The 13,057-nt window shown below is 41.4% G+C and overlaps 1 protein-coding gene across 1 annotated transcript in view; it reads right to left on the minus strand.

Moving 5' to 3' along the window:
* The window catches only part of SAMD12 (sterile alpha motif domain containing 12), a 411,525-nt gene that overhangs the window by 167,552 nt on the left and 230,916 nt on the right, over nucleotides 1–13,057 (minus strand). Inside the window, exon 4 of the mRNA XM_068525945.1 lies at nucleotides 5,143–5,283. Within this exon, the coding sequence (XP_068382046.1) occupies nucleotides 5,143–5,283 (141 nt within the window). The remainder of the gene's footprint in view (nucleotides 1–5,142; nucleotides 5,284–13,057) is intronic.

Here is a 13,057-nt window from a genome sequence, read left to right on the forward strand (position 1 = left end):
TCAGATGGGTGTATCTAATTTGGAGGTCTGATTACAAACTGAGGTAACTGATTTGATGTGTGTATAATTTCTACAACCAAAAGAATGTTGTTTCCTTGAGAGGAGATCTTCAGAGCTCATTTGTTTCATTTTGGAGTTGATTTCCAAGTTTGTGGTAGGTTCTTCTGAACGCCTCTGGTGGGGATAAATAAGACTTCATTCTTTGAGGATGGGGTTCCTCTTTGGAAATGGCAGCCCGATATTTAGCTTTAGATCTTGTAAATAAAGTGGGTAATCAAGCATGGAGAAACATGGTGGGTCCAAGAGAAAGATTGGAAAAAACAAATAACCCAATTAAAAAATGAGTAAAGGATCGGAATAGATGTTTACCCACAGAAGATACACAATGGTCAATAAGCACTTGAAAAGGCGTTAAACATCATTAGCCATCAGGGAAATGAAAATCAAAATCACAGCGACAGGGCTTCCCTGGTGGCACAGTGGTTGAGAGTCTGCCTGCTAATGCAGGGGACAGGGGTTCGAGCCCTGGTCTGGGAGGATCCCACATGCCGCGGAGCAACTAGGCCCGTGAGCCACAACTACTGAGCCTGCGCGTCTGGAGCCTGTGCTCTGCAACAGGAGAGGCCGCGATAGTGAGAGGCCCATGCATCACGATGAGGAGTGGCCCCCGCTTGCCACAGCTAGAGAAAGCCCTCGCACAGAAACGAAGACCCAACACAGCCAAAAATTAAAATAAATAAAATAAATAAAAAAATAAAAATGCTATTTCCTTAAAAAAAAAAATCACAGCGACATACCACTTTACACATATTAGAATGGTTATAATAAAAAAGACAGACAAGAACAAGTGTTGGCAAGGACGTGGAGAAATTGAGACCCTCATACACTGCTTGTGGGAGTATAAAATGGTACAGCTGCTGTGGAAAACTGTCTGGCAGCTCCTGTAACTTATACTGGGAGTTACCATATGACTCAGTAATTCCACGCCCAGGTATATAACCAAGAGAAATGAAAACAGGTCCACACAAAAATGTACGTTCAAAATAGCATTATTAATAATAACCAAGATTCAGAAACAATACAAATGTCCAACTGATGAATGTATAGGTAGAGAGTATACTGCATATAAAATGCAAATAAAATGTGGTACATTCATATGATGAAATACAATTTGGCAATAAAAAGGAATGAAATACTGACTCATGCTTACAACATGAGTAAACCTTAGAACCATTATTCTAAGTGAAAGTAGCCAATTGCAAAATACCACATATCGAATGATTCCATTCATAGGAAATGTCTAGAACAGGCGAATAGACAGAAAGTAGATTAGTGGTTTCTAAGGGCTGGTAGTTGGGGGGGCCTTGGGAGGAAATGGGGAATGACTGTTAATGGGTACCAGGTTTCTTTTTGGGGGTGATGAAAATGTTTTAAAATTAATTGTGGTGACGGTTGCACAACTCTGTGACAATACTAAAAATCACTGAATTTACACTTTGAGGAAACTGTATATTCTGTGAATTATTGCTCAATAAACGATATTATAAAAATAAAGCTTTCATATAAATTAATGAGGTTGATTTAATTTTGTGGCTTCTATTACTGATAACTAACTATGTTCTGTACTTACTGTCACACTGCACTGAGTGATGCATATATTTGAGCTTGTTTAACTCTTACAGCATCCCTATGAGGTGAGTAGATTTGCTGATCTCACTTTTCAGAGATCAGGAAACTGGAACACAGACAGATTAAGTAACTTCCCTGAAATAACACAGCAGTAAGTGTTGGGGCCGAGATTTAAAATTCAGGCCTGTCTGATGCTAAAATTCATTCTTTCTCCTTATTTCTTTTAAAACATTTTACTCTTTTAAATAGTTAACGCACACATATTTCAAGACACAAAGTGACTTAGAAAGCATATGTCCTCTATCCATCTTCTTCCCTGTCCCATAGGTAGAGTTTGTATTAGCTTCTTGTGCATCAGCATTTTCTTATGTAAACAAAGCACATGCAGATATACATTACTATTTCTCCCTCTCTCATTCGCAAATGCAGTATACTCTCTACCTTGTTCTGCACCTTGTTTTTTCCACTTCACCTGGCATCTCAGAGATCCTTCCATATTACTATTCTTCATTTTTGCGTTTATAACTTCCAAGTATACTCCAGTGCCTGGATGTACCATAACTCATTTAGCTGGTCTCCTAACGATGGACACTTAGGTTCTTCCTAAACTTTTGCGATTCAGTTAAAGCTTTGAAATTGCCTCCAAAAATAAGAAGGAAACATGTAAGAAATACAGTCATTTGTGAAATAAGTCCCTTTCCTCAAAAACTGGCTACTTTGAAGGCAACAACCCTCATTTAAATGTGTTACTTGGAAAATATTTCTTAAAAACAAATAAAATTTAATTGCATTACACCAGAGTCACTGTCCCATGTGAGCTGGGAAAGAAAATGTACCTCTAGAGACTGGAGGGGTGAGTTACACTCTTTAAGGGGAAAGTTCACGGATTTCTGAAAACTAAGTAACATTCTAAGACACTTGTTTGTACTTATTTAGCATATTATTTCCACTGATTAATATCTTCCGAGATGAGGAATCAAATATTCAATACCGAATCACGTATCACCCCCCTGGCACATTTCCTTATGATATGTATGTTAAGCCATTCAGTTCAGTTCACTTGGGTGGAATGGAGTTACAATCCTTATAATAGCAAACCTAGACCCAAAATATTTTAAGGCCACTCCAGCTGTCTTTAGAACTTCTATTATCAGTCACAAAAATGACTTGTCAATTTTTGTTTCACTTTTTTTAAAAAGAAACCATCACTTCAATAAGGCAATAGATTTTCAAAAGCTGTCTGAAAAAAAAGAAGAAGAAGAAAAAAAAAAAGCTGTCTGACATGAAATGAGTTTGAACATTAACATGGAAAGGACAAGCAATAAAAAAAGGTAGTATGAGTGCAGACAAAATATCCAAGAGCTAGAGAATGTGATCTCTTCTAAAGGGAATGGAATGAAAGAATTCTAAAGGCACAGCTTTTCAAAGCTAAAGAAAATGACAACAACTGAATTGAAAAGGCTGAACTTAGCATTATCTACCCAGAACACAAACATATATTTAGCTTAATAGAGTTGAGTACTATCTCAGGAAAAATCTTATATATTATGAATCTAGGGCAATGAAAGCTGTAGAAAATGATTTTGCAAAGCAAACACACTGCAGGCTGACAGTAGCAGAGGGGAAAAAAAAAGTCCAAGGTTCACGGGATGAGTTCAGGTCTCATTCTATATATCACCAAGGGAGGAAAACAAAAGAGGTGAAGAAACCCCAGACGTTAAATAGAACAGGGCAGAACGACGCTTGTGACTGAAGCTTAAAAAATGTGAATGCATTTTCTGATTATAACCGTAATATGGATTTATAGTAGAAGATTTGGAAAATTTAGAAAAATATAAAGGAAACAGTTAAAATCACCCACAATCTCACCACCCAAAGAGAACCATTATCAAAATACTGGCAAAACCATTTGCATCCCCCTTTTCTGTGTGCATATAAAAATATGTTCTTTTTACAAAATTGGGCTCATATTATAAATAACATTTTATACATGGCCTTTCCCCCCTACTTTCTATTACTTCTTGAGTACTTTCCCATGTTGTCATATATCCCTTGAAGATATAATTCCAATGACTATATTATATTGTATCTTCTGAATTCAAATAGAATTATCTGATTCTCTCCATATTGCTGAACATCTAGGTTGTTTCTAATTTTTCAGTTTTATAAATAGCACCGCAATGGACATTCTTGTGATAAACCTTTGAACCTCTGTTTACTTCTTAAAAGAACTTAGAAGTATATCAGTACGTCAGATTCACATTTAAGTCACTCAGTGTACCTGTATCTGTGAATTTACCATTGGAAGTCTCTGGAGACCAATGCAAACAATGCATATCAAATAAACAATATATTTTCATATCACTCGAAGTCTATATTTATCCTTCTAGAACAGTCATCTTTCAGGCAGTACATTACTTCCTCCAGGCAAATAGACTATTAATGGGTTAATCTAGATGCAATAACATGAAATTTGGCTGATCCAGATTTCTCCAATATCAGTATGCGTGCAATTAACAACACTCTGCAGATTGAAAAATACCCAAGGCTCTCAAAAATATATATTTTATCATCCTTTCATTTAAAATGGTGTACAATGGGCATTAAAATAAAACAAATAAGGGTTATAGTTAATGGAGGTTGACAGCAACCAAATCTTACCTAGACATATAACTTATAGTGTAACTTAAGGTTTTCTTCAAGATCCAGCTTTTTTCTGTTACTTCCAGTTATAGGGCTTTTAAGTGATTTCAACATATTGAAATTATTAATGATTCTTGTTTAGAACTATATGGTTGTAATACTGCAGTTTTAAATTCCCTATAGTCTATTTAAAAAACGATTCTATTTTTAAGATGATAAATAGGGTTCTCAAAATTTCTAGAGAGTGTGTGTAAACATATATATGTATGCATTTATATATACATACATATATATATATATACACACACACACACACACACACACAGACAGACACATACTTCTAAAATGTTTTTCTCTCAGTGAAAAGTGAAGTAAAGCAAAACGCAACAAAAAAATTCCACTTATACCATGGCCGTATGAACTATGGAATCACTCAAATTCCAAGGCCCCCTCAAAATTGGTAGTCAGACTAAAATAGCTGGGGCTGCACTGTACAGTTGTGCAGGCTGCACACTGTACAACTCTAGGTGGTGCAATCGTATACTGAGCTATGTAACTGGTACTCTGGGGGTTGTGCAGTGCACAACCTATATAGCTGTATGTGATGACCTTGAAGTTAGCTCAGATAATTCTGTTTGCTTATCCATTACTTATCTGTACATCCTTCCCCCTAGTGAGCTAAGAAAAAGAGAAGTTTTAGGAGGGAAGTGGCCTTTAAATCTATATACTTCTTTTTTTAATGAAAGAAAATTCTGCAAAAAACCAAAACAAAACAAGCCAGTTTTTCCCTGGCTCCCTTCTGTCACGACGGTAAGGGTTTCTTTCCTCCCATCTCCCCTTCCATCCACCCACTAGGCAGCAGCAGAATACCTTGTGTGAGTAACTGTAGATTTCTGACTTCTTCTCGCACCTTCAGCTGGAGCACCTGTTGTAAGATGTGCTGCCGGAGGTTCTCCTGGGCAATCCCCATTCGCTCAAGCTTTTTGTCTGTAAGTCTCAGCAGGGCTCGCCCTGCAGGGTTTCAAGAAATAAAAGGAAAAGCAAATGAACAATGGCTGGAAAAGGATTTCCATCTTCCTCTGGGCTGATCCTGCCATAACAGAAGTTTCCATCTAAACACAGACAGTTTAGAATAGAGGGTCCTCCATTATGCCTGCTGACTGGAATGGATAGGCAGGATGGAAAAAATCCACAAGTTTAAAAAAAGAACTTCAATTTTTATCTAATATTGGCAATCCCCAACTGACTCACACATCGAGTTAAATAAATCAGCAACATTTTAACCTGGGTATTTGGGTCACAGATTGCATGTTTCCATAGAAACAATGCTCTGTTGGGTGATGGGTTCTGAGGCTCACCCATAAGAGCCCATGTCACTGATAAGCCAGCTGAAGACTTAGATGCTCTAACTGTGGTTATAGAGAAACTCCGGCAGTGTTTAACCAGGCTACGATAACGTTTCTGTGAAACATGCATTTGAAGGTCCAGTTTTAATCGGCGGGCACCCACCTCCCCTGCTGCACCCCTGGTGCTAGGTTGGAGTTCCATCTTTGGCTGGTGGGAGCTACGCCTTAACCCAATCACTGGCCTAAGGCAATAGTTCCAGCAGGGCTGAGCGTGGGCAAAACAAGGAGCCTCCGGTGTGAGTGCCCTCAGAACAGACACCCTGGGCCCTGGGCAGCCTGGCATAGTTTCCTTTCAACCTCTTTCTTTTCCTGGGTGGTGGCGGGGGGGTGGTGGTGGGGCGGTCTGCATGCTTCCCTTGCTACTGTGGCTTCCATCAAATTCCCGAATTCTCTCTACTCTGTGCTTGACCTGCACAAGAAATAAAGAGAATAGCACGGCCCTGTACTCTCCCTCCAACACTCCCAGTCACCAGACTTGCAGGTCTTTTTTCATTTTAATTGATGACAAACAGACAGAGTCCACCAGAGGTCAGTGGTAAGTCTTAGGGTATACTATGATATACGCTTCAGGAACTAAATTCTCTACCTCCTCAAAAAATAAACTGAACAGCCAGAAGGTGAGGTTAATGGGCATTTTAATCTGAGGAACAGGGGACCCTGTGTGGCCTGTGAGTAGAGACAGGTGAACAGGGAGAACCAGTTAAGAGCAACCCATGCTGTGCATACTTCTCTTTTACCTCCCTTTAAGCTTTGCTAAATGCATCAGTCAGGATAAATTAGGGTCCATGCTGCAGTAACAAGCAACCCCAAAATATCAGTGGCTACAACAAAGTTTATTTCCTGCTTATTCTACATGTCGACTGCAAGTCCATCCATTTTGAACATTGTTGATCATTGTACCAGAGGGAAAAGAGAGGGGCTGGAAGGTCTCATAGTATCAATGAAATGCTCAGCCTAGAGTCACTTATAAATTTTTGGCCAGAACTAATCACATGAACTTTCCCACCCACCAAGGGTCCACACATGAACTGTGCTTCCATCACGTGCCAGGAAGGTGGTAGGGGGGAAGAGATATATTTGATGGGCAGCACTGATGAGAACCACACCAATATCGATTTGGCTCTGGACCGGTGCCTGGCAAGGAAGTGAGTGCAGGGAGTTGTGGAGGTGGGTGGTAGTCTGAAGCTTCAGTAAAATTTGCATGTGGAAGAGGAAAAAGAGGTGGGGGAAGGGGAACCTGAGGTAGCTTGGCAACAGTGGGAAGATCATGACGGCCATGAGAAAGGAAGCATAGGACACACACAGACTCAAGTAGTTCTGACTGTCTTCTGCGATAGGCAGAATGATCTCTTTCTGCCAAAGACGTCCACATCCTCATCTCAGGAACCTGTGAGTTTGTTACCTTATATGACAAAAGGGACGCTGCAAATGTGATTTTGTTAATAAGGATCTTGAGATGGGAGAGTACCTGGCATTACTCAGGTGGGTCCAATCTAATCACATGGGTCCTTATAAGTGAAAGAGCAACACAGGAGAGCCAAAGAGGGGAGAGATGTGTCAATGGAAGCAGACATTGGAGAGATGCAACCACAAACCAAGGAAGGCAGGCTTCTACAAGGTGGAAAAGACAAGGAAATGGATTTTCTCCCACACCCTCCAGAAGCAATGCAGCTCTACCTTGATTTTTGCCCCATAGGACCCATTTTGGACTTCTGATCCCTACAACTGTAAGATAATAAATTTGCATTGTTTTAAGCTACTAAGTTTGTGGTAACTTGTTACAGCAGCAATTGGCCTTGCAACTGGACCTTAACATGTTTTTAAGAAGTTAACTGAGGGACTTCCCTGGTGATCCAGTGGTTAAGAATCCACCTTCCAATGCAGGGGATGTGGGTTCAATCCCTGGTCGGGGAACTAAGATCCCATATGCCGTGGGGCAATTAAGCCTGTGTGCTGCAACTACTGAGCCCACGCACCACACCTAGAGAGAAGCCCGCGCACAGCAATGAATGATACCCCATCCACAACGAAGATCCTGTGTGCTGCAACTAAGACCTGACGCAGCCAAATAAACAAACAAACAAATCAATATATATATATATAAATATATATATATATATATATATATATAAATATATATATATATATATATATATATATATATAAAAGTCAACTGATGGCTTCAGATTTCCTTTGCTATCCCTCTCCTAATTTCTGGGCACTGGCATACTCAAAGATGCAGAGCTAAGGAGTGGTGAGTCTGAGTCCCAGGCTTCCGGGACAGCCTTGCCTTCAAGTATTCTGCTGTCAGACCTTGATCCCGAAGTGATGTTCCGAAAACACTGAATGGGACTTGGGTATCATTTATGTGGATAATTGGTCTCCAAATAGCAGATATTTAGCTCTTTCTATAGGCCCTCAACTCAACAACAAATACTGCAAAAACCCATGAAATTCAGGGGCTTCCCTTGTGGCGCAGTGGTTGAGTCTGCCTGCCAATGCAGGGGACACGGGTTCGAGCCCTGGTCTGGGAAGATCCCACATGCCGCGGAGCAGCTGGGCCCGTGTGCCACAATTGCTGAGCCTGCGCGTCTGGAGCCTGTGCTCTGCAACAAGAGAGGCCGCGATAATGAGAGGCCCGCGCACCGCGATGAGGAGTGGCCCCCACTTGCCGCAGCTGGAGAGGGCCCTCGCGCAGAAACGAAGACCCAACACAGCCATAAATAAATAAAATAAATAAATAAAGATACATGAAATTGCTAAAATTAAAAAAAAAAAACCAATTCTGCCAAGCTCAAGAGATTATTAAAAAAAAAAAAAAAAAAAACCATGAAATTCAGATTATCTAATTCTCTTCCTCCTCCCCTTTCTGGTCCTATTTGGGCTGTGGTTTTACAAACTGGGACATTCAGCAGCCAGAGTTGCTGAGGTGTTGGTAAGATACTTGGGAGCTTTGGTCCCGAGAGGTTGGTTGGTCCATCATTAGTGCGCAGAGGGAGGGTTTTATTCCAGTGTGCATGGTTCAATTTCTTTGCAGACAAAGAAACAAAGATGCCCCCTTCCCCCAGGAACCTCCAGCTTCAACCGTTCCATCAATGCCTCTGACTGATCAAAATGTGGATACATAAGCCCTATCAGAATTTTATCTCCTACCTGGGTTAATAGCATCAGCTCTGAATTTTGTTCAAGTAACAAAACTCTACCAGTTATATAAGTTTGTGCATTTCACATTGTGTGGTACAAACAATTGTACCTATCAACATTTCACCTCTTATAGGCTTGACTGTTCAAGTTGTTTCAGCCCTGAGACTAAAGATGTTCTTGCTGTTATTTTCATTATTTCCATTGATAGAAAGGAAAAATGAGAAAAGTTAAAGAATACTGAAAACATGAGAGCTTTTCCTAATTCTTACTACTACACCTTTAGGTGTGCTTTATCTTCAGCGGTAAGAAAATAGAAGTCTTAGACAGGAGAAAGATTAAGGGAAATTATATAAAAGAATTTCCTGATAAAACAACTTCTAGAAAAGATCGTGATCTGTACACCGAGGAATTTATGAACAAAATCTGATTTGCTGCCTTTCTTGGATGGTTTCTACAGAGCCATTTAAGTCTGTGGTTCTGAAAACTCTTCACAAACATTAGATCATTTACAGGGGCAAACGTCCTAGCCATCTCCTAACCCACCACCCCCTGCTGACCACAAAATAAAGAGTGTCCAAACAAGTGTGGGTCAGGGAGGTGATAAGCAGTCAATCATCAATTGCAACTTTTTTTTTTTTTTCAATGTATATTGTCAATTTTTGTTGCTTATCATAAAAATCCAATTGTTAATTCAACAAACACTTTTTGAGCACTATGTCCTTGTCACTTTGTTATTCATGCTGGGGATAATGAGGAACAAGACAGGGCCACTCCTGGAGCTTTCAGACTGATAAGGAAGGCAGTTAACGATCAATGTTTACAGGTATGTGATGAGTCAATCCTAAGAAAGAGCAAATATGGGAGCCCAGAACTGGGTGAGCTAAACTAGTCTGGGTATCAAGGAGCTGTCAGGGAGCAAAGGATATTTAACCTGGGACTTAGGGAGTAGGTAAGATTTAGACCAAGACTACGGGATAAAGCCAAGATTTTTTTTTAAAGAGTCCAGTAACCATGTAGATGCAGGAGGCTGCTAGGGTAGGCAGAAGATAGAGGAGTGCTATTATGGCTTTTACATTCCTGCCTTTTCTCACACAAGTGTCTTGAACAACCACCTGCCTCTGCGGTCAGCTGCCTACACAGGGAGGGATCAAGGAGAGAAAAGTCAACCCAATCTCAAAAAAGAAGCACTGGGCCTGGTGATCCAGTGGTTAAGACTCTGTGCTTCCACTGCAGAGGGCGCCAGTTCGGTCCCTGGTCAGGGAAGATCCCACATGCTTCGGAGTGCAGCCAAAAAAAGAAAAAAAAAAAAATTAAAAAAAAAAGAAGCACCAGCTAAATTTCCTGATACTCCAAACTGGTTCTAAACGGCATTTCGGTGACCAGGCTGCTGGGCCCTTCACAGACTCATAGATTGTTGGAGTTGGAAGAAGCTTAAAGTCCTCCATATTGATCATACCCGGGCCTTCTACTTCTTTCCTTTATTAAGTATTTACCGAGCACCATTATATGCCTGACCCTACTCTGGGTATTGGAGCTATAGAGATGAGTAGTATCTTCCGCCTTTGTGGAGCTTATCATTTGTGTGAGAGGCAGACAACACAGAAATAAACCGATATATAGGGGTAGACAGGGACCCCTACTGGAAGGATGGTGCTGTTGTAGTTCGGGTGGTGAGAAAAGGCCTCTCTGAAGAGGTGATCCTGGAACACACAGAAGTGTCAAGGCAATGAGAGGAATGGCAGGAAGGCTAGTGTGACTAGGGCAAAGTAGGCAAGATAAGTATGTAGGAAATGCGGTCCAAAAGAAGGCAGGGGCCAGATCATACAGGGCCTCCTAGGCCTCGGTGAAGACTTTGGATTTTATTCTAAATGGGGAAAGTTTTGAGCACGGGATGACTTGGGCATAATCTCATGTCTGAAAAGAATTCCTCTGGTCAGTATGTGGGGAACGAACTGGGGGTGGAGAGTAGGTGTAGCAGTGATGGGAAGAGTCAGAACACCACCAGGGCAGTCAAAACAGGAAGCGAGGGTGCCCTGCACTAGGGTGGAGGTGAAGACATAGTGAGAAGTAGTAGAATTCTGAATTACAATACCTAGAAGTGGGGCATGAAAGAATGGCAGACATCAGAGATGACTCAGGCTTTCAACCTGAGCCACCAATGGCTGGGGGCACCATTTCAGGGCAGGAAGTTGAGTCACTGCTCCAAGAGAGGATGTACCAGAGGGAGGAAATCATGGTAGTATTAGTGCTATTATTTTTTTTCTTTTGAGAGCACCTGGGATGCAGAGAAGTAATGAAAAGTATGGAATTAAACAAAGGAGGACAGTTACGATAGTCTTCTTCTCTCCCCAGAATGTTTTCATTCGTTCAATACTCTCCTCAAATCCCAAAGCTCTGAGTTGACTGGGGTAAGGTGAGCACAGGCACGTCGTGATGGAATTTAGAGAAATCAGAGGGACCTCTTAAGACCTAAGGTCTGTATTGCTTAACCCCAACAGTTGTCTTGGGTGCTAAGACTGTTTCCCAGGACTCCTTGTACAAATCCAAGACAGGGAATATTCCAAGAGGAGGTTCACCCAGTAGAAACATGGATCTGACGCTCTGCTAGCAATCTTGGAAATAAGAATTTTGCTGCAATTGAAGCGTGAGCATATACACAAAAGCTTTATTGCATGTGGCCTAATACAATGCCAGCTCCATAAGAATAAGTATCTTTCCTGTCAGGTTCTCCACTGTCACAGGTTCCCTATTGCTGCCCACGTGCTGGTGCACAAGAAATATTTATTGAACGGATATACTTAGAGCCACTAAATGAATGTTGTTTTCTTTACTCACTACTGATGATCTCAAGGTTGTTAAATTAGTGGCTTTTCTGTTTCAAGAGACTTGATTGGACACTGACTCTCAGATAGGACAATACCGACAAAGAGAAATTGAACGTAACAGGAAGGAGGTGGCATTTTGTTGGTGTCGAACACGGGAACACCTGCCAAGTTGAACAGCATTGAGAACTTGAGACTAAATGACCACTTCACCTTCCTACAGGCTTAAAGAAAGACAAGTGTCTTGTTCCGCTTTGGAACAAGCACCAAGTGAGACTATAAGCTTTGCTGAGCAGATGGGCGGCAAGAACAGGTAACTGACAATAGACTTAGGGAGCAGTGTATTAGTTTCCCACAGATGCCTTAACACATTACAAATACAGGGGTTCCAAACAACAGAAATTTACTCCTCGTAGTTCAAAAACCAGAGTTTAACATTGGTGTCACTGGGCTGAAATCACGATGTCAGCAGGACCACATCCCCTCTGGAGGCTGTAGGGGGTAATTCGTTCTTTGATACTTCTAGCTTCTGCTGGCTGCCAGCATTCCTTTGCTTGTGGCCACATCACTCTAATTTCTGCCTCTATCTTCACGTCACCTTCTCCTCTTCCATGTATGAAATTTCATCCTGCCTCTCTCTTATAAGGACACGTGATGTGATTTAGGGCCCACTTAAATAATCCTGGAAAATCTCCTCCTGCAAAGATCTTTAATCACATCTACGAAGACCTTTTTCTTTATAAGGTAATATTTATAGGTTCCAGGGATTAGGACCTGTATCTCTGAATGGCCACTATGCAGTCTGTTACAAGTTGGAAGGAACCTCTGAGATTTCTGAGTATGGCACAGGGTTCATTGTGTTCCACGGAGAAGTGAGTCTCAGAGAAAGTATAAAACCACACAGGAAACGGCAGGAAGACTTGGGTCTAGGCAGGTGTCTCTGACTTTCAGGCCCAAGCTAGTTTGTGGTCTCTAGTTCAGATGACTCCCATATTCTGTTCAGAGAATTGTAACAGAAGCCCTGTCACAGCTTTCCAAGATGAATGACCACATGTCATAAGGCCCAACAGGAAATTTCAGGGTAAACTGGAGGTGGGCAAAGGATGTGACTTCAGCTCCTACCCTAATGGAAAGTCTTGGTGTCACTGCAAGTGGTTGGGGAATGCCACTTTTCCCAACGAGTGTGAGTTACAGGGCCTCTTTTCTTCTGGAAATAGAAGTCACTGTACAGTTCCCCAAACAAATGGCCATTTGTGCACAGGGTTAGCTCCAAATCTGATCCCAGGTAAAGGTCTGTGTCACACACCAGGTAGATGCCCCCGGCTCTACCCCAGTCCTGGCTGGGCCAGAGCAACAGAGTGAACAGAGTGACAGGTGCTGGGCATACCATCAGGGTACCACAGCCTGAACCCA

The sequence above is a fragment of the Eschrichtius robustus genome, chromosome 17 (genome assembly GCF_028021215.1).
Source record: "Eschrichtius robustus isolate mEscRob2 chromosome 17, mEscRob2.pri, whole genome shotgun sequence".
In the NCBI taxonomy this organism is placed as follows: domain Eukaryota; kingdom Metazoa; phylum Chordata; class Mammalia; order Artiodactyla; family Eschrichtiidae; genus Eschrichtius; species Eschrichtius robustus.